The 21,240-nt window shown below is 43.4% G+C and overlaps 1 protein-coding gene and 1 long non-coding RNA gene across 2 annotated transcripts; one reads left to right on the top strand and one right to left on the bottom strand.

The window, feature by feature from the left end:
- Positions 1–1,049: 1,049 nt before the first annotated feature.
- Positions 1,050–12,945, bottom strand: tbx2b (T-box transcription factor 2b). The gene is made up of 8 exons (XM_030067011.1): positions 12,867–12,945; positions 10,774–11,615; positions 9,503–9,770; positions 7,346–7,492; positions 5,734–5,810; positions 5,385–5,554; positions 3,481–4,058; positions 1,050–2,823 (listed from the first exon to the last, which is right to left on the bottom strand). The coding sequence occupies exons 2-8, from the start codon at positions 11,130–11,132 to the stop codon at positions 2,377–2,379; spliced, it is 2,046 nt and encodes a 681-aa protein (XP_029922871.1). The 5' UTR covers positions 11,133–11,615; positions 12,867–12,945; the 3' UTR covers positions 1,050–2,376.
- Positions 11,731–18,641, top strand: LOC115370140 (uncharacterized). The gene is made up of 2 exons (XR_003929226.1): positions 11,731–12,325; positions 18,178–18,641. It is a non-coding gene; the product is annotated as an uncharacterized LOC115370140 (long non-coding RNA).
- The last annotated feature ends 2,599 nt before the right edge of the window (positions 18,642–21,240 follow it).

Below are 21,240 nucleotides of genomic sequence, written 5' to 3'. Positions count from 1 at the left end.
CTACAGCAGAGAAAGGGGAGAAAGCGCTTCCTATAAATACTTACATTACTAGGCTGTTGCTAAAAATACAGCCAGGCACACAATACTAGAGGAAATACTGATAGACGGTGACCGAACAGCCGCTCAAAATAGACCTGAAGGCCCTCTCTGTCCCATTGGAACAGGTGGGACACAAATAAACACGAAACCTGTTATCACTAGTGCTATTTCTACTATTAATACAATTACCACCACTGAGACTGCAACTGTTAGGCTGCTGTACTACCATGAATAATAAATAAGAACATAAACTACAGTCAGTGTAAAACTCAATTCGGCAGTAATCACAGCCTGTCTGAGAGGAAACACTGAGAAGCTCAATTCATAAAGTTCATTCATAATTTTCACCTGCAGATTTAAATGGGATTTATAGCTCAAAAATAAAACAAATGACATTTTCCTGTCAAACACAAGAAGACCGCAGCGTCGGACAAACTCTTTCTGCTCTCCTAAATGGCTCGCCGACAGAGGGCGCTGCTGGCCCACGTGTGTATGCGTGTGTGCGTGTGTGCATGCGTGTGTGTGTGTGTGTGTGTGTGTGTGTGTGTGTGTGTGTGTGTGTGTGGAAAGGGAATGTTTTGGCCTTTATAATGCTATAAAAATTTGCCTTAGCTGAGTATACTCTTATACTTGTTGTAGTTTGTGGAATGACATGATAATAATAATAATAATAATAATAATGTCTGCAACTTTTCAACACAACGATTTTTTTATTGAAATTGTGAGACAATCAAAAAAAAAAAAAAAAAAAAAAAAAAAAAATACCCGGACAACCAGCATAAACAAGATACTTTCATCTTTAAATATATTTATGAATAGATATGAATGGATGCGTCCATTGGAGGAGGAATTGCTTTTTGACTGTCTCCTGGCTGGAGTGAAATAACCTGAGGTGTTTTTCCACGTGGAGCTCTCTGTTCCTCTGTAAGATGTCGGTGGATGCAGACTAAAACATGGCACACACGTTTCTCCTAAAAATCAGCGATGCTTCATACACAGTTTCTGGTGTGTTTTTTTTTTTCCTTTCCTTTTCTTCTTTTTTCTTCAAACCCAACAAGCGCTAAATAGCTTTCATTTACAGTATACGTTCATGTAAAATGAAAATGGAAAAAAAAGCAACGAGTTAAATTCGAAATATATACACGCTAATATACAGCCTTGAATAAATTAATACCAATTGCATATTCTTGGATCCTAGCTTTATTTACAGAATTTTATTTTTTTATTTTTTTTTAATTACATAAATAGTTCAGAAACAGAATTTTTTCTGGCAAGAAATGATAAGCGGTTCTTGTCACTGATATCGCAGACGGAACGTTCATCTTCCATCCCTTTTGAAATATAAGCTATTAAAACTTTTTTTTTTTTTTTTTTTTTTTTTTTTTTTGGATGTAGCTTTATAGCCCGCTCCCACCTGCCCGATAGTGTGAGGGGGCTCGTGTTGACGGACTGACGTCACCAGGTGGACGCTCAACATGTTCCTTCAACCAGGTCGGGACGCTATAATGCTTCAAGTTACCAAACTCAAACACACTTTTGGTTTCCACTTTTCAAAGCGCCAGTCAGTCTGAGGGAGCTGCGGCTCCTGGCAGGGTTTGACCGATAAATGGAGCCGATATTGGCCAACACACCCAGTTAGAGTCTGATATGATGGCTATGATGCAGTCTGATTGATTATGTTGTTTATTGTGATCAATACTGCACTGGTTGCCTATGGGAAGATTTCAACCTGACACATTTTGATCAGATTTCACACAAATAGCTTTATTATTATATTTATTATTTTAGTGTCCCATAGTCTAAATCATTTTTAAATGAAATTTGCTTTTCTTTACACATTTTTAAAAATTATTATTTTATCAATTTAACTGTTCAAGACAGGTTTGTGTGAATTAACTCTTCATTTAAAGGCAGTAATGTATCCCAGAGTTTCCACTGAGCGGATGGTGTGGTGTAGGTCACCCTGCCCTTAAAGAGCTGCTAACCCAAAAAAAAAAAAAAAAAAAAAAAAAACAAGCACAAAGAATTTCCTTACTCTGGGTGTCAGTGGAGAGTTTTAGTGTCCCACGGTGGTCTAACATGTTGTTTCAGAGGCTTTTCCACTCAGGGATAAAGTTCTGGGGGAAATCTTTAAAATGATCAAATGGACAGATACTGAATATCGGCACAAAATATCGACTTATCGGCAGCTTCACTCCAAAAATATCAGCCTTCACCGACCCATATCGGTCGCACCCTATAGTCCCAGTCTCTGTAATGTGCTGTACAAGACAAAAGGATTATACTGTAGGTCCACTGGTATTGAAGCTGAGCCTTCATCCCGGTGGAGAGTCTTCATCACTTGGGAGAGTCTGTGGTCGGGGAGGGCTCCCTCTGGCCCTCCAGACCGCTCACCAGTCTCTGGATGCTCTGCAGCTCGTTCACCGAGTCCTTTATGGAGGCTTTGGGAGAACTGGCCCTCCCGGCGGAGCCTGTCTTGTGGTTGCTGTGGTGCTCCGGGGCCGGGCTGGTCTCCCTGCTGCCCGGTTTCGAAGATTCGGAGCCGGGGTTGAGGGCGCTGGGCAGGCCAGTGGTGAGCAGGCTGGAGCTCTGAGGCAGCGACACTGGGAGCTGGTAGGGGTTGAAGCGAAGCCGAGGCCGGGATGAGCCCAGGAAGGGGTTCCTGGACAGCGGGCTGGACGTGCTGGTCGCCGGGAGAGCCGAGGCCGACGCCGCCGCTGCAGCTGCTGCCATATAGGTGTAGGGATACGGGAAAAGACCTCCAAACGTGGGCATGGGGATACCCTGCAATATGAAGGAGGAAAAACTGGGAGTGAGCAAGACATCACGTCTCCATCCCTATCATGATCCCACTCATCACTCTCACTGCATTCATTCACATCACTCATTTCAGCCCAGCTTAAGCAAGGTAAATGCAAAATGATTCAGTTAGTGGAGTATATATTACCAACTCAAGCTCAAGAACTAAATATTTCAATTGCTTTCAGTTATTTAAAACAAGTTCTTTTCATTTTGTTTGACAGCCAATACGGGAAAGAACCATTAGAAGCAACAAATATTTTCCCATTTTGTAAAAGTCATTTTTTTCTTCTTAAGTCTATTCCACATAATGAACTCGCTTGAAAAAATTCAGATGTTGTCACAACAGTCCTGTATATTTATCTGCAGAAAACATTAGTAAACTATTGCTGATATGCTTATTTTCAGCACTAAATGAAATGCAGCTCTGAGAGTTGCTTAGTAAGTAATACTGGTGTTGTACGAGGTGAGATGTATATAGTAGTTAGGGCCTGGAGGAGGGTGTTCTCAGCGAAAACTGTCACCTAATCATTTCTAGCTGCTCAAAGCAAAGCTAAGGCTTTCCTTTGCCACTGACATCCGGTCAGTGCTACAGGTGTACAGCCGAATCAAATCATTTTCTGGCTGGGTAGGCTTTCTTACCTGAGAGGCGAGCATGTGCTGGGACAGATGGAAAGGGAAGGGGCTGGGGGTTCCTCCCGTGCCCTGGGCGGAGAGGCTGCCATTTTCCAAACCGCTTGCTCCGGATACAGAGGCCAATAGATGCCCCATGCCCATAGCAGAAAAAGCTCCAGGGGCCATGGCAAACTGCCCGGGGTGAAACAACAGCGGTGATCCGGTGTTCAGAGGGTTAAAGAACTGCTGACTGTGAAGGCCAGACAGAGCCAGGCTTTGTAAGTGGCCCGGGCTGAAGTGAGAGGGACTCTCGGTCTGGACCATGAGAGGGGAGAAGGCGTCCTTGCTGGCGCCGATGCCTCCAGCCTCCGAGTCCTTTTTATCCGTGGCGTCCTTCCTGTGCCTGCTCTCTGCTTTGTCCTTCTCCAGATTCCTTATACTGAATATGGAGTCGTCCTTCTTTTCCGCGCTCGGCCTGTCCCTGATTCGCTCCTCACATCTGGAGCTGTAGGGGGACAGGGGTTCGGGTCCGGGGCTGTTGGAGCCGGTGCAGCGCTCGTCGTGATGCTCCAGCTCCTGCTCGCTGTCAGTGCAGGTTTTGTCATCTAGAAGGAAAGAATTAGCACCGGAAAAACAAGGGTGAGCAGAATGTCAGGCTAGTCCACAGCTACCTCATCCCTGACCAGCTCTTTTAGAGGGAATACACACCAGTCATCTACACGGAATGGCAAAGAAAGCAAATCCACCCTCTGCACATTTTGACCATATGTTCCCTCATCAGAAAAATTAACATGTGGCCTGTATTTGATTTTGAGCTGTTATGTATTTATTTATTTTATAACAACATAAGCTATAGTGCGCATATGATTTGTCAAACTGTATAAGGCATTTGCAGACATCAGAATAAACAGCAAAGAGCAGGAAATGTATAAAATAATATGGCTGAGTGCTATTTAGGGACTTCCAAAAGCAGGTAAACCTAAGGAAAATAATAATAATCTTCTTTGGGAAATGAATGGGATTTTTTTTTTTATAACTTCTAAGGGGGAAAACACACATTGCTTTTGTGCGTTAAAGAATTTAATTTCACATTTCATACCCCACTTAAATTAAAATGCACGTCGGTGTCACTGTTTACATAGGCCTTCACATTTGTTACAGGCATTTAGCCGCCAGACAATGTCAGCTTTTGTGTCCTAAACCTCTGCAGTTAATCCATTTGAGAATGAAAAAGAAAATGAATTCATTCTTAGTGAAATCGACCGAAGTAAAGCTGGCAAAGAGGAGATTTTAAATGCCACAGGTGGCGCTATACTCCGACTCGATTTCCATGTCAAAAAATAGCAAATAAAAATTGTAAAAGGTTACTCTGAAGACTTTTTTTTTGTCTTTAGAAACCCTTTAAAATTTAAATTCAATAGCTTATAGGTAGCGACATAATATGGTGAATCCACTTTACCCCAATTTTAGCCTGATGTAAATATGTATAGCATAAATTATTAATATCCAACATTGTAGTGCTAGGAACCTGATGTACTTTACGTTAAAGAGAAACCCATTTAAGGAGGAGAAAGAATATATTAATTAGAAATAATTATAATTTTGAAATACAATTTATTTATCGACGTATCTGTGATTCTTTTGCATTATAATGATCACCAACTGCAGGTCGCGCTTTATTTATTTATGCATAGACTATATTCATTTACTCACTCATTTATTTAAATGCACCAGTACTTCTGCTGGACTGCTTTAAATTGATTATTAAATCCTTATATTCGAGACTATAGAGCCATAGCCTATATTTGTATAAATAGTTTGAGGATACGCCACCCATATTTTATCATATCTCTTGGCCTGAAAATAAAAAAATATATATATAAAAAATGAAAAAATACATTCAATTAAAAAAAAAAAAAAGTGTTTATAACCTCGACTGGGCCTGTTGAACCTCAGCGGGCTGGTCCCAGCTCCCAGCGGGGAGTGGACAGCGTCTCTGCCGGCTGGAGGCTCACTGGACGAGGCGTCAGAGTCGGCGCCCTCCCGGTCCGCCTTGCACTGGTCCTCATACATCCGCAGCGACGGAAGGGTCAGCTGCTTCCTGCCAAACAATGACAATCAGAATTGTAATAACAATAACAATAACAATAACACCAACAGCAACAACAGCAGGTTAGCCGGCGCTTTGCGCGGTGTCCAGACAGTGGCAGCATGACCCTGCAGGCTGCAGCGCACAGGCCCTGTCAGTGCTTTGCAAGGTGTTGCTCGGTAGTTTGATACCTTTTCTCCCTCCTTCCATTCCCGGTGTCTCTGAATCCTTTGGCAAACGGGTTGTTGTCAATCTTCAGTTGCGTTATCTGCAGGGAATAAAACGACAGGAATTTGAGGATGCTTGTGACCAAAAAAAAAAAAAAAAAAAAAAAAGTTAATTCTGTTATCATCGTAGATCCCGCTCTCTTGACCTGACCCACATTTGAGCCCGGTTGATTGTGGGGACCTGGCGAGCAGCATGCGCTGGCGTTTCGTTAAACGCACGCACACACACACACACACACACACACACACACACACACACACACACACACACACACACACACACACACACACACACACACACACACGCGCAAACACAGCAGAAAGCAGTGTGCTGGACAGAAGCCACGGTAGGCCTTGGATTTGCATTATTAATAGAGGCGTAATGATGGACGTTATTCTCATAGGCCCCTGGAGGGAAATTCTGCCACGAAATATTCCTCTACGGGGCCACACAAACCTTCTTTACCCGAAAAAAAAGGCAGAGGGAGCACTACTTGAACAGATGACTATCATATCAATAATTAATAATGCGGTTTGGATCAAAGCTGGTTCATGCAAGTGTCCTATTATGAAAAAAGCTCCCGCCGCCAAGGCACCAGGCAAGGAGCCGGGCAGGCCTGTGGCTACCCTACCGGGGCCTGTTCAGCCTCCTTGGAGGCCCCTGCTGGCCCTCCTCACCTTGCGCGGAGGCTCTTCAGGAATTTGCCAAATTGACCAGAGAGAAGGCGGCTCGCCCAGCTCCCGGCATGCCTTGCAGCATCTGTCCTGTCTGGCTGCAGGCTGACCGGCCTTTTAAATGCCTTCTAATCGATGGTGACTCTGCCATAAACTTTTACGATTACAACAAGACCCCCCCCCCCCAACACACACACACACACACACACACACACATACACACACACTGACAGACACCCCAGTTACCTCCATGGAAGATGTGTGTGTATGTGTGTGTGTGTGTGTGTGTGTGTGTGTGTGTGTGTGTGTGTGTGTGTGTGTGTGTGTAGGGAGGAAGCCGCCATCAAATGTAGGAACTGCTGTCTACACTCAAACAGGCAGTTTTTATTATTACTATTTTTTCAAATAATATTCCTTCATTTCCCAAGACGGAGGCTGCCAGTCTAATTTGTACAAGAAAAAAGGAAGATGAGCCATGTCTGTCACTGGCTGACCACAACAAGAGCACAACACAGCCTCCAGCCTTCCTTTTCTCCGCCTAATGCATTCATTTCTACTCAGCACTGGGGAGGTAATAGGACATCTCCATGGTGCGGAAATCACAGATAGCTCTCTCATTAAGCCAATACCACCGCATCGGCTTGGCTGCAAATTCTAATTCATAACCAGAAATGCCAGCAGCTTCCTCTAATCCATCCACAAGATCAGGCAAAACAGCATTGGGGGGAAAATCATAGAGTGGAACATGGGAGTCCTCTGTAAGGGAAATTAGGCGACCTACAAAATCAGATTAACAGGGTGTGGGGGGGTTGGAGGGGGGATGCATTTATTATGCAGCCATATTAAAAAAAAAAAAAAAAAAAAAAAAAGAGCCGTGCAGGATGCATGGACAGTGGCTCACCTTGTCGTTTTGATAGGCTGTCACGGCCACAAAGTCCGTCTCCGGGAAGACGTAGGTCCTGAAGGTGCTGTAAGGTAGCTTCAGGATGTCGTTGGCTCTCACTATGTGGAACCTGGGCTGGTACTTGTGCATGGAGTTCAGGATGGTCTGCAGCAGAGGACAAAAAACACCACGATGGAATAAATATCACGAGAATGCCTCTTTCTGTCATATCTTAGTGTGTTTTTCTTCACACTAAGATATGACACCAGGCGGTCTATCTTAAGGCGCACACATCCCAGCGCATTGTTATTGATGCTGTTATAATTACTGTGTAACCCAGACTTGTCTGTAATTACCGCGGGGCAAAGAGAAAACCTGACTAGCCCACACATGTTGTATGAGGACTGATAGAAGCACTCGGCGGCTTGTGGCACCTCCAACTTTGATTTGATCCACTTTCTACTACAACTGTCTCCTCTGCTAAGGCGTAGAAAAACGCGTTCAATTCCACCAAGCACGACAAGAAATGAATAACTTTTCAGCAACATAACAATAGAAGGCTTCTGATACACTGAGCATCAAGGATCTGACACACCAGCTGGCGAAGCTGCTGCACAAGCCTTCTTTAAAATCTTTTTGAAATATTGACCCACAAATGTTTTTTTTTTTTTTTTTTTTTTTTTTTTAAACAACACCTGCTCAAATCACATTAAAAGAGCATGAATACGCCAACTCCTCATTTTAATTAATCCAAATACAAATTTATAAATCCAAGATCAAGACTTCCCAACTTAATAATAATAATAATAATAATAATAATAATAATAACTATTATTATTATTATTATTATTATTGTTATGACATCATCATCATTATCATCATCATCAACAACACCAACAACAATAATAATAAGGATAACCCACACAAAAAAGCGTGTCTTTCAAATTACAAATGCTGGATTTGTTTGCTTGGAAATGGACGCTCTCTGCCAGTTATGATGACTTTCTCAGGCATTTATCATTTTTCTCCTGAGCCGATTATATCCATACACACTGGTATAATATTACAAAATATGTGGTAAAATACAGAGGAAATATTGTAAAGCACGAACAGGCCCTGGAGCGCACAAACTATAGGCTACTATAGACTATAATAAAAACAATAGGCTACTATACAAAACAACATCACACTATACTATACTATACTATACTATACTATACTATTCTATACAGCACTATAGGCCTACCATACGATTAGATTACAGGCTGGATGTTGATATCAGAGACGCTACTCGGTTATCCAAGCCCATTTCACGTCATTTCTCTCTGACCCGATTTGATGATAGACTCCTCCATTTAATCCCAAAGCCGTGCAAACAACACTCAGCTCAAATGTGATGCTCGTTTTTTTTTTTTTTTTCTCTCTCTCTCTCTTCTTCTTGTTCTTCCTCTTTTTTTCCTATTTGCCACCGTGCCACAAAAAGCCGGAGGGCGGCCTCGGACGCAGAGCTCCAGAAAAACGCTGCAGAGCCTGCGGAGGTGCATGCAAGGTTGATAATATTCTTGGAAACATAAGTCGAGCTGAGGAAGCTCCATGTTTGTCAGCAGCGGTGGCAAGTCAAGTGGCGACAAAGTGTCAACAGCTTTGGCCGCAAACTCTTTGAGAGTAAATAACAGGATCATGTATTAAAACGACTGATCTCATACTTGACACTTCCATATTTTGGGTCGATTTGCATAGCGCACAAGAGGCGCCTTCGAATTAATTTGTCTGGGCAAAGAGCTACTTTTATTGTGTTTTTTATAAATTAGTTTATTTTACATGTTTTAGTGATGGAATTGTATGCGTTTATGTAAACCCCCTCCTTCACACACCCATTCGCGCCGTTCTTATTTATATTTTTGTTTTTCTGATCTGTATCTAATCAATATTTTTATGCTGCAACAGCTCCATTTCTCCGCAGGGATCATTAAAGTTTAATACGATCTTAAAAAACATGACAACACATAAAATACAGCCCTCTCCTGTCGGTTACAACACCTCAGCATGTAAAAAGGGAGGGAGGCCTCAGCTGCTCCGTAAAAACGACTAGAAAAAAAGAAGAAATGGAGGAAAAACACTCAAAGGCTGTAACACTTTAGAGAGAAACCCGGTGTAGCTTTCTGCAGTACTTACAAATCCGTGCTTGTCCGAGATGTTGTTAGTCAACTTGAGTTTATGGAAAGCAACAGGCTTGGCCATCCACTGCTCCCCGGTGGCCGGGCTGTCCGGGTGGATGTACATCCTCTTGGGCATCTCCGGGTCGGCCTTCCCCGCCACCATCCAGCGGGAGTTGTGGAACTTGTAGCGGCAGTCATCCGCAGCCACGATGTCCATCAGCAGGATGTATTTGGCTTTTTTATCCAGCCCGTTTATTCTCACTTTGAACGGCGGGAACATTCTCCTGCGAGAGATGGAAATGCGCAGGGAATTAGAAGGCGCCGTGATTCATCAAAACATGACATTAGATTATCATGCAAGACTTGCATGCAAGAACAAATCTGACAAAGGGGGTCACTCAACGCGACACGGACGTCCGGGGCAGAAAACAGACACTCTTGACAAGTGGAAATATTGTGATTGTCAGATATTATTCTCCAGAAAGAGACTCTGCCATTGAAATGCTTCACGCAATTAGGCGAAAACACTATTACACAGCAAATACTAGTCCTACAGGAAAACTAGTGTGTGTGTGTCTATGGTGTCTCTTTCCCTCTGTCTGTCTCTCTCGCTCTCTCTCTCTCTATCTCTCTCTCTTTCTCTGTGTAAGTGTGTGAGCGTGTGTGTGTGTTGTCCAAGTCTACACTGTAAAGGCTGAGCAATATATTTATGACCATATCACTTCATGTCCCAGCTTTTTGAAGTGACAGCCTGTTTACAAAATCCAGAAGCTCTGCTTGCCTTAATAGAAAGCAGTTTGGAGCAAACAACTTAATAGTAAAACATAAGGGTACATTTTCTTCAAAATACCCCAAATATATACTAAGTTACTCTAAAAGCAGAGGCCAATTATTTCCAAAAATGTATTTTAAAAAACTGGTTTCCTAATCTTAATAAAAGACACTAGTTTTTGACGTCGGTTATGAGATTCAAAGTCGCATTTTGCAGAAGCAAAATAAGGGAATAATTAATTCCCAGTGTGTTTAGATCCTATTTTCCTTCCCATTGCCTCGTTTAGTCGACTTTTCTATTTTTATTCTTTCTAAACCACACAGCGGGGAAATATCTAACCACCGAGAAAGCCTGGGCCTTAAACACAGGCTGCCATTTAAAATGCGAATATTTGGTATTTTAGCCGCTCGAAATATAAAGCCTGTCGCTCTCTCACTGCATCTACATGTACTGGGCATTTTAATGTCAGCATATCCGTATTTACAAAGCGAAATAAAGTTACGCGAAAATCTTACCTTCCGGACTTGGTAATAACCATCTCCGTGCCTAGTTTATGAAACTGGTCCCAAAGATCCTTGGCTTCCAGTGTGACTTTCGGGTCGTCGTCCACCTCTTCCTCCGGCTCCAGGCTCTTCAGGCTGCGGAGATGAGCCGCCTGATGGTGGCTAAGGGCCGGGTGGAGCCCAGCCTCCGCCGCCCCGGCCAGGCCATGGTCCGGGATAGGCTTGGTGAGCGCCCCGGGAGGAAGGCTGAGCGTCGGGAAGAAGGAGGGCTGAGCGGCCGCTAGGAAGGCGGACATGGGGAAGTCGGTCGGCCGGTGAGCGTGGAAAGGGTGATAAGCCATGGCAGTCCCTGTAAAAACTGGATCTCTCATCGGTGCATCCACAAAAACCGTAGTGAAATAATGGATGTTCAGTGGTATTTCCCCCCACCTAGAGCCAGTGTAGGTCCGGCGCTTCGCGAGCACTTAATTTCTGTAAAGCAGAAGATATTTTTACAGTGGCGGTGCCAAACACGAATCGCGTTATCAGGGTGAAGAAAAATAGCCCAAGAGTTGCTGATCTTCCTTTGGTTTCTCCAGCGAGTCCTTCAGTGGAAGCGGCGCCGGGAGGACAGAGCCAGGCTGCGCTGTCTGGCTCTCAGAGAAATAAGCTGCTTCCCTGGGCAGGCTGCTTCAGTCATCCCACACTGACTGGAGAGATGTGGCTCCGTTCACTGCAGATCTGTGACTATCTCACATGTCCTTCCTGCCTCCATCCCAACACTAATGAACCAAGCCCCTTTGATTGCTGATTTTACGCTTTCTGGACCAATTGTGGGCCCCTATAGGCGTGGTTCTGACAGCTCCGGCCAGACTCTAGGAGAGGAGGGGGGGACAAGAAGGTGTCGGAAGCATTAGCAGTAAGAAAACATGTCAACAGAATAAAATATTAACCAATGACAGGAAAGATCGGGAAATCCCACCCCCATTTCCAAGCCAAACACCGGGTCAGCCTTCAGTTCTTGGCCGGTGGAGACATCACCTCTCTCGGCTTGCGTTTTTAACAATGTCGCCTGCGGAGAAACCAACCTGTCCACAGACTCACTATCTGAATACTCACCTTTATACAGAGGAATAGCGTTAGTTCACGTTTACCACTGCCTTTTTTGTGACTAGAGCAACTCACAACAGTAAACACAAGACTCGCAGCTTGCGCTCCACATTTTGGAGAAATTTATTTAAGAGAATTTTCTGCTCTCTGTCGTTTTCTAGAACAACAGCCTTGTAATTATTGAATCTTATCGACTGTTTTGACGCTTAGACTGGATTTGCCGCACGCCGTATAAGCAAGGCTGTGTTGGCTGTGTGAGTGTGTGTTGTGAATTAAACCTCATATACACCCTAGGCTAAAGCCATTTATCTGTGCGTTTTACTGATCGACCTGACGGGAAGGCAGCAGCCGCAGCAGCAGCATAATAAAGCGACATGGCTGGAAAAGACAAACCCAGATGCTGCGTGGAAGAAAAAAGAGGAAAAGAAACCAGATGAATGAAATTTGAGAGAAATATCAGGGAAGAAAGAAAGCGGTGAGTGCTCACTTCGATGCATCTTAAAAATGCAAACCCTTCCTTGTTTGGCTGTGCGCTAAAACCAACGAAGCTGCTTTCACACTAACCGCATTTAACACACTCTGCATTATCTTCAGAATTTCATTTTCTCTCCTAGGCCAATTAACACACGCTAATTATTTGTTCCGATGCATTTTGCGTCCATTTTGCAAATTCGCTGAGCTGTTTGACGTCCCTCTGAATGCTCACTTCTTATTTTTACACGTTTCTTTTCACATCAAATTGGCAGTGCGATGAGATGATTTAGTGCACAGTAGTAGAAGTGAGGGCTGGCCATGGTAGTGTAATCTCCGACAGGTTGTATTTTGTCAAACCACGGACAGTGCGGGACTCTGGAGCCACGGGGGGGCCCACTATCTAGACTCCGGTCTGCTGGGCTCCTTTAGAAATCCATCGCTGGGGCCCTTGATTAACTTGGACTCAGTTTGTTAAAGAGCCGGTCGGCGCCAGTCGGCTGATGCACCACAATAAGAACTATCTCTTGTCTCTTTATATTTACCCTGAAGTGCTCTGGTTGCCCCCTCCAGCCCCTCCAAGTCCTCCGCAGCAGCCAAATCTGCGGCTCAGCTCCACTTTTCTGCCTCGGTCATGACTCGGTGTCAAATGTGAATTTGGATAAACAGCCGCTTTTATCCGGCGGGACGGACCTTGATGTGGGCCCACAGGCGTCACTTCGACAGAAACTGAAACAAAAAGTGATAATCCCTCTGAATGAGACTGTCAGAGACAACTGCGCATTTCCTATTAACCCCTGCGTCTCTGTGGCTTCCGCTGACAAGCGTGCAAACCTATTTACTAATCTGCAAAACCTCTTTACTAACACAAAAAAACTGTTCACTGACATATAAAAAAAGACAAAATGCGATTTGCAATAAAACAGAGCAGTTTGGCATGATAAAACACAACCAGTCAACAACAAATAGTATCAAGACAAAGGACAAAAATAATTTGTAGGTTAAAATGCGATTCAAAAAAATTCACTACTGACAGTTCCAGCGACCTGCGTTGCATGTGCTGGCAACAGGATGTGGAAAAGACATGTGATTTAAGAGCATGAAATGTTCGCACATCTCTAGTGTATTACACACTTGTTGCTTGGCTCCCACCACACTGATACAGCGCGCAGCGGCCGTGCGTCAAGGGTCAGTAGGCCAACAGGACTGGACCTGAAGTCCCGTTTCATAGAGCCAACCCGTTTCATGCAAGCCAAGGAAACACACAATGAGCCATTGGACTGATAACTACCTTTACACAATAGCCAGCGCGCATTAACACCAATTACAAAAGAGTCACTGTTCAATGGCTGTGTGGAAAAGTCTATTTTTGATCATCCTGCTATTGTTACCAAAAAAAAAAAAAAAATACTGTTTGTCGGTGCACATCAGCTAAGCATTAATTTACACTGTAAAATCATAAAGCGTTTTTTGTGTGTGCTCAGACTTCACAAAGCCTTAAGGCGATATTGTGGTGCAATATTTTCAGAAAGAAAAAAATCCTGTAATTTATCCGGACAGCTGACTTGTTTGGAATGCTGCACCTATAGATTTATGAAATGACAGAGGAGCTGAGCGCCGTGGGAGCTGAGCGCGGGTCGAGCCTCCTGCAGGAGATTTCAGCCTCATGTCAGACTTTGGAGCTGGGGCTTTCTGAGGAGAAAAAGATTAGCAACATATGGAGGAGGATAACGGTTTTCTCCCGGAATACTCGACTGGATAATTGTATCAACAACGCTTGTACAAATTAGTCACCATTTATTTGTTCTGTGCCGTCACCGTTACACATCTAACCAGAGGAGAAATCTCCATTACGCACGATTTAAAAGTCATTAAGTCAGGAGGACTGTTCACTGCTGCTGCTGGTGAATCCACACAGAATGGGTGCTGTGCTGATAGATTAACGTGGATTAAATATGTTGTGTGTGGAGGGGATTAATGATATCAGACATTAAACGGGCGCATTGCCTTCGTTTGGGTCATTGAGCGAGCATCAACTTCAATTGGGCTCGGCGAGGTGTGGCACCAACCACACCTTAGACGTTTGACTAGTTTTATCATTGTAATGAACAGGAAATATTTGGCAAAAATGGTCAAAAATCTAAAAAATAATAATAATAATAATAATAATAATTTAAAAAAAAATCATGTAATGGAGCATGATAAGGTCAATGTTTCCTTTTGTTTGGTTTGATAATTTATTTTAATGACCAAGTGTTATCTTGTCAGCTCCTGCGTCTGATAATTTATCACCTTGCAGAAATAATCCGCAGCAGTGTGCGCCATATGAGCGGGTTTGGGAGTTTTGCTGGCAGATAGATGCAGGAGTTTAGTGAATTGTCGCCCCTGCGTCACCCTGCATTTAAAGTTAATAAAGCGGAGCTGTGAGCTGCTACTGAAGCCTGTGCCCTTGGCCCGTCCGCTCAATACAATATGCGCAATGTGAAAACGTACGTAAAAAAAAAAAAAAAAAAAAGTCCGTCCATCCGGGTCATTTGGCCCCTGTGTCAGTGATCCGGGCCAAAAAAGACGCTCTAATTACAACATAACCGGACAGTTTTGCGCCATATTCCTCTATAATCGAGTATTGTTCTTTTCTTCCTCCCCCGACATTGTTCCTTTCCTCCTTTCATCTCTCCATCTTCTCCTCCCATCTCTGCATCATCTCTCCAGCTATATTTAGCGGCTAGACTGAGGCCTTGGCGCCAGACCGTTTAAGACCTGTCAAAGTCCCTCATATTTCCCCTTGTCACATGGAAACCCAGCGACCAGCGGCCCTCTCCTCCTCCTTCTTCTCCTTCTCCCTTTCTCCTCCTCTCCTCCTCCTTCCTCCTCTGTCCCCCGTCTCCTCTCCTCGATCAGCCTTTCTTTTTCACCTCTTCCTCCCCTCATTTTCTCCTCTTCCTCTACTGTCCATTCTGCTAAATGAAACAAATCACTTCTTGCCGGTTGGAAAAAGCAAAATGGCACCTCGGCTTTCCCACCTAACCACACACACACACACACACACACACACACACACACACACACACACACACACACACACACACACACACACACACACACACACACAGGATGAAACAGGATGAAATAAAAATATCAACCAAATTATAGCTAATAAAATGCAGGACATGTAATTCTCGTGCATGCATAACTCACCTAGAAAACCTGCACTATACTGCAAGACATTAGTTATATGAACAATGATGTTCTGATAAACAGACTGAATCATAGCCTTCATCTGCTGTGTGTGTGTGTGTGTGTGTGTGTGTGTGTGTGTGTGTGTGTGTGTGTGTGTGTGTGTGTGTGTGTTGGGGGGAGGGGGGCAACCAGGGGCAGTCTGTCTTGCTGGTAAACAGACGCTCATCTTTCCCCCTCATCATCACCATCGTCATCATCATCAGTCTTTCATTCACACCGTGCAGGACACCCGTGCCTCTTCCTGTGCACTGAAGGTGCGTCTGAGTGGCAGGTAGGCCACCAGGTGGGGGCGCTATAGAGCCCCCCTGGGGAGCCAGAGCGGAGTGACACGGTGGTCACATCCACATGCACCAGTGCAGGGCCTCACGTTCACATGCCACGGGCCCTCAGACAGACACATGTGGAGCCCCGTTTGGCCTGACTCGGTGTCAGGGAGGGAAGATTTCAATCCTTGCTGATTAAACTTTAACTGGGGAGATGACAGTGTGGGATGATTCAGGGAGATGATTTCTAGTGAATTAAATGACAGTGAATTTTAACTCCTCATGTTCCAGGAGGTGCAGATCCCACTCAAGAAGCCCCCGAACCTCGGCTCCGACAACCACTCGGGGGTAATATCTGTGTTTTTATGGCTGTTACCAGGGAGAGTCCATGACGCACAACAAAACTTTGTGTGTGTCCAGTGATAATAGCGCTGACAAACCCCACTGACTCCTTCACTTACCGTGATGAGGGCCTCCAATTATCCCCTAATAACATTCAAGAGTGTCATTACCGTCCAACTCCCTCCCCCCCTACATCATCACGGTTTGCATTAATAAATATTTCCCCTCCTGCTCCGCTGCTCCGCTGGGAGCTGACAGCCCCCCCTCCCCCTCTCCCTTCTTCCCTCCCTTGTGCCTTTGAGCATCTTGGCTGCCGGTACCACGGCCTGTCCGGAATCCACGGGCCCCTGTTAGGCCCCCGTGGCTCCAACAACACGAGTGTTAAAAAAAAATAAAAAATCAAAACATCATATTTAGAGCATGATTTTTCTAGCTGTTTCAAGTTTGTGAATCAAAGAAAATGCGTTTTATTCCATAACTAATTTTTAAATTTTGGATCTATTAAATTATCAAGTTAATTTTCTGTAAATGATATTTGAAAAAAAAAAAAAAAAAAAAAAAAGTTTTCTAACCGGATTTGTTTCAGGGGATTTGCCAGGCTGGTGGATATTTGCTGCGAGTCATGAATATGGACTAAAAGGCTAATAGTAATAATAATAATTATTATAAAAGGCTGACGGGTGCATTCAAAGCTGATAAGGCGTTTATTGCAGCACGCGCGCGCAGTGTGATTATGAGCCACTAACAAGGTATGGCAATAGCTTTTTTTTTTTTCTTTCTTTTTTTTCTATTAACACCTTCGACTTCGGCTGCAGCAGAGATGTGAAGGAACAGGTTGTGATGCCTTTGGCTTGGAAAATTTCTCAACATTTTGCCACTTTCTTATTCGTATTCTTATTCTTATTCTAATTCTTATTCTCATTATTCTTATTTAAAATTAATAAAGCGAGTGAGTGATCATTCGTGGAAAAATGATTACTTATTCATTGTAGCCCAGAAGTAGCCTTTCACGTAGTTCTCATTTATTCTGTGTTTATTCATGAATGTCATGACATTTTGACGTATTTATTTCTTCGTTTCGTTACACAGCACGTCCATTTTCTTTCTCTCCGCTTCACGCCCTAAAAAAAAGAAACACAAATTATACAGCATAGCATTATATGTATATGTACACTCAGTGTCCACTTTCTCAGCTCCACCTGTCCAGTCTAATGCAGTTCAGATCAGCAGCTCTACCATAAATTCTACCTTTTAACAAAGTTTATAATGTTCAGTTTTTGTTGACATTGTGGAGAATGTGTCAATTTAATTCTGTGTTTATTATTGAGGTTGTAGTTTGCAGAGGTCTTGCACTGGACTACATTATATTGAGAGGTGTTTCTAATTTTTTGTCCTCCCTATTTATATACAATAATGGGGGGACAGAATATTGGAAACAGCTCTCAGTAAAATGCAGTCCTGTACAACAGCAGCACTAACTATGAGCTCAATGCCGAACATAGAAGTGAATGAACACCTCTATTACTGTGACAACAAGACAACCTGAGCATTACAGGCAGCAGGAAAGGAAACTTTAATGCACAACAGTTGGATTGGATTTGGATTAGATTGTGCAGGTGGACCTAATAAAGTGGCCACTGAGTGTGTATATATTTTTAAAAAGATCTCGTATTGGGCGCTTTTGGGATCGCCTTCCTGTTGTGTCCTTAAATTACACTTAAAATCGATTGAGGTAGTCTTTTAAAATTAAAATAAAATAAAGATACCTATGTGGGGGAAAACGATTTTGCACACAAGAAAGCTGTTATAATTTGTCCCATGCCAGTAGGTCAGAACAGCCTCCTACTCGTCTACAGGCAATTGGATAATTAGATAATCAGATAAATAAATAAATACAAGGAGGCATCGGGTCATCAATAGATGAATTAGGCCGGTCAGGTTATTTTCTGACACTTTCGGATCGTCTTTTTCCTGCTTTTTTTTAACCAGCCAAAACATCTTTATTTTGCAGATCTGTTGACAGCGGCGAGAAATTCAATTTGCAGCTGCCTGCGACGGGAACATTGAATCATATTACAGAGAGCAGGAGAGGAGCAGCAGCCATACCTGAAGGCCGGAGGGTAAAAAAAAAAGAAAAAAGAAAAAAGCTTTTTACTCCTCTGCTGTAATTCATTGAAGAGAGAGAGAGAGCCTCTCCTTTGGCTTCTTCCATCACATGATGCTGTCAGTGCGTGAGGAGCGGAGGGCCACACACACACACACACACACACACACACACACACACACACACACAGAGCCCTGTTCAACTGTAACCACATTACAGCAGCTCACTCCGCAACACGCTCATTACTTTGCAGCGAGACTCCACACTTCATCATCAGCCGAAGGTTCAACAAAAAACGGCTTGAAAACGTGGGTCTGTAATTTCACTGATGCTCTGATTACAGCCTGGGCCAAAAAAAAAAAAAAAAAAAATCATTGTCGATTGTTTTTTATTTTCAAGATTTTGAAGAGAGGGAAATTTGTTCAAATTTCGGCCGCGATCACACACAGAGGAGCTGAAGCCTCCTGTCAGAAACTATAATTTTTAAACGATTTTCAAGATGCTCTGGTGTAATATTCCTGCAAAGCTGCCATTTATATGCTATGGATAATATCACATCATATATTTTGTCAGTGTGATGTAAAGTAGGCCCGGTAGCCTAGATAACAAGTCTGTGGCATGCAACCACAGCCATCAATGTTGAGAAAAAAGTAGAGAAAAGCCTTTAATTTATGAATTTTCACCCTCAAATGACACAAATTGACATTATGTGTATATTTTACGCTATTTGCTGTTAGAATTTCATCTGATCAAGATTGATGTTGGCCTGTAAAACAAGGTAAACCTTCCCCAGGATTCAGCCTCAGTCCTGCAGAGGTCATTATCCTCTGGCAGGTTCACATGGAGCCCAGAAGAAGAAGAGCCTCACATCATGTTTGAAAACTGACACTGATAAATCGTGCTACTAAATATGGCCAAGACTTAAAAACCGAGGCTGATCCAGAACCCTCCCTCCCCGGTCATCCTCTTGATTCACATCTAATCTGCATCCGATGTGACAGGAGAGAGCGGCCTGAGTGGGGATCAGAGCGCTCGCAGGTTTCTGAGTAGATTTCCAGCTCTCGTCCTGGACACATGCGGAGCTCTGACTGCGAGCCCAAGCCTTTCCTGCACACTGATGACACCGTCTGAAAGAGGCTGAGCTCTCTCTGTGCCAGTGGCTCTCAAAGCAGGGCCTCCAGGGGCCTTCAGGGGTCCTTGAATGGGTTCCCAGCAACATGAGGCCTGTTTAACCATCATTTGATTCACTAGAAGCTGTCCCAATTAGAGAAGATATAAGAGTGTCGATTGTAATCCTATAGGCTTTACTCTCAGCACTGTTACCTCCTTGCTAAGTGTAGTCGCTTCATTCAAAACTAAATGAGCAGCAGTTAAATTTCCCCCCAGGGTTCCCAGAGTGACAGGCGGCTGCGGCACAACGGGGGCTAAAATATGAACATTTTCCTTTACATATGTGCTAAATTTCATCATAACTAAAATCACCACAATATCTTCAGGTTGACCCTAAGACTGCCCCTATAAAGGCTTTATGAATGTTTTATAATTAGCTTGTAAACACTTTATAAATCATTAATAAACAAGTAATAACATAGTTTTCAGAAGATGATTCAGGCTCACTATTTGGCAAGATCAAGTAAAGTCAGCTAACCAAATAGAAAGATCTGAAGGTTAACAGAATAGATGTAGTGTGGCAGAAACTTGTTCTTGCCAAATTTGCGTTATAACTGTTTATTAACTGATTATTAATGATTTATAAAGCGTTTACAACCTAATTATAAACCATTCATAAAGCCTTTACAGTGGTAGTCTTGTTGTAAAGAGGTACCATGGCAAATGAAATTGATTCAGTTTCAAATTGTGTTTTTTTTTTTTCACCTTTGCTGATTTTTTATATTGCCACGGTGAACTTGAATTGATTTTTTTGTCTTTTATTTTAAGGCATATTTTGATTTTATTGGGAGTGGAGATAAATGTTGTTGATATTACGGCCCAAACGTAGATCTGCTTCCCGTGGCATTGTGGGAATCGCACAGATCCTCAAGATAAAAGACAAAAAAAAAAAAAAAAAAACCTACAGCGCTCGGCCGACACAGCAGAGCTTTGGAAACGTTAAAAAGCTCAAAGTGAATTTGAACGACTTGCTTGTGATTGTCGTCAGGAGTGTGATAAAAAAAAACAAAACAAAACAAAACAAACAAATAAACAAACAAAAAACAAAGTGATCCAAAATCAGAGGAAATTGTCATATCTAATCAGAATAATTATAGAATCACAATACATATTGGATCAGCACCATGTTATCATGAATCGAATCACATCGGGACGTCCCGGCTCATTCCTCTCCTTACAGTTTCCCCCATCAGTGAATCCGTGAAAATGAGTGGTACAATACTCACTGATAATTTGACATATTTTGTTTGGAAGGATGCTATATAAAAATGTCATCATTGCTATTCTAATCCTTGGTTTTTACTCTCTCTGTGTCTCCGTCTCTCTCTCTCTCTCTCTCTCTCTCTCTCTCTCTCTCTCTCTCTCTCTCTCTCTCACACACACACACACACACACACACACACACACACACACACACACACAGTTATCAGTCCACACACAGCTCAGCTCACTCGCCTGCCTCAGTGATGTGAAGAAATTCTGAGCTTTCTCTCTATTCTCAGGGAACAGTGGATGGAGATTAAGACCCGGGTGAAGACAGGACGGTGAGATGTGTTGGTGGTGCCACATCACCCCCCCCCGGCGGCCCCGCCCCCCACCTCCCCCTCCCTCCCACTACCCCCCATCACCGTTGGGGATGCTGGTACGTTGCTCAGGTGGGTGTATCGGCGGCAGTCCGGCTGGGTTGAAGTGTCCAAGGTAAGCTGACACAGAGGCCGTGTTGGGCCGGAAGGAAACCAGCAGCTGGACAGGACACACATATTTTGGTAGATTGGCCCAGCACAGACGTCCTAATCCTCC

Source organism: Myripristis murdjan, chromosome 13 (genome assembly GCF_902150065.1).
Source record: "Myripristis murdjan chromosome 13, fMyrMur1.1, whole genome shotgun sequence".
In the NCBI taxonomy this organism is placed as follows: Eukaryota; Metazoa; Chordata; class Actinopteri; order Holocentriformes; family Holocentridae; genus Myripristis; species Myripristis murdjan.
Note: the sequence above shows the minus strand (reverse complement) of the source record. Positions and strands in the feature narration are given on the sequence as shown.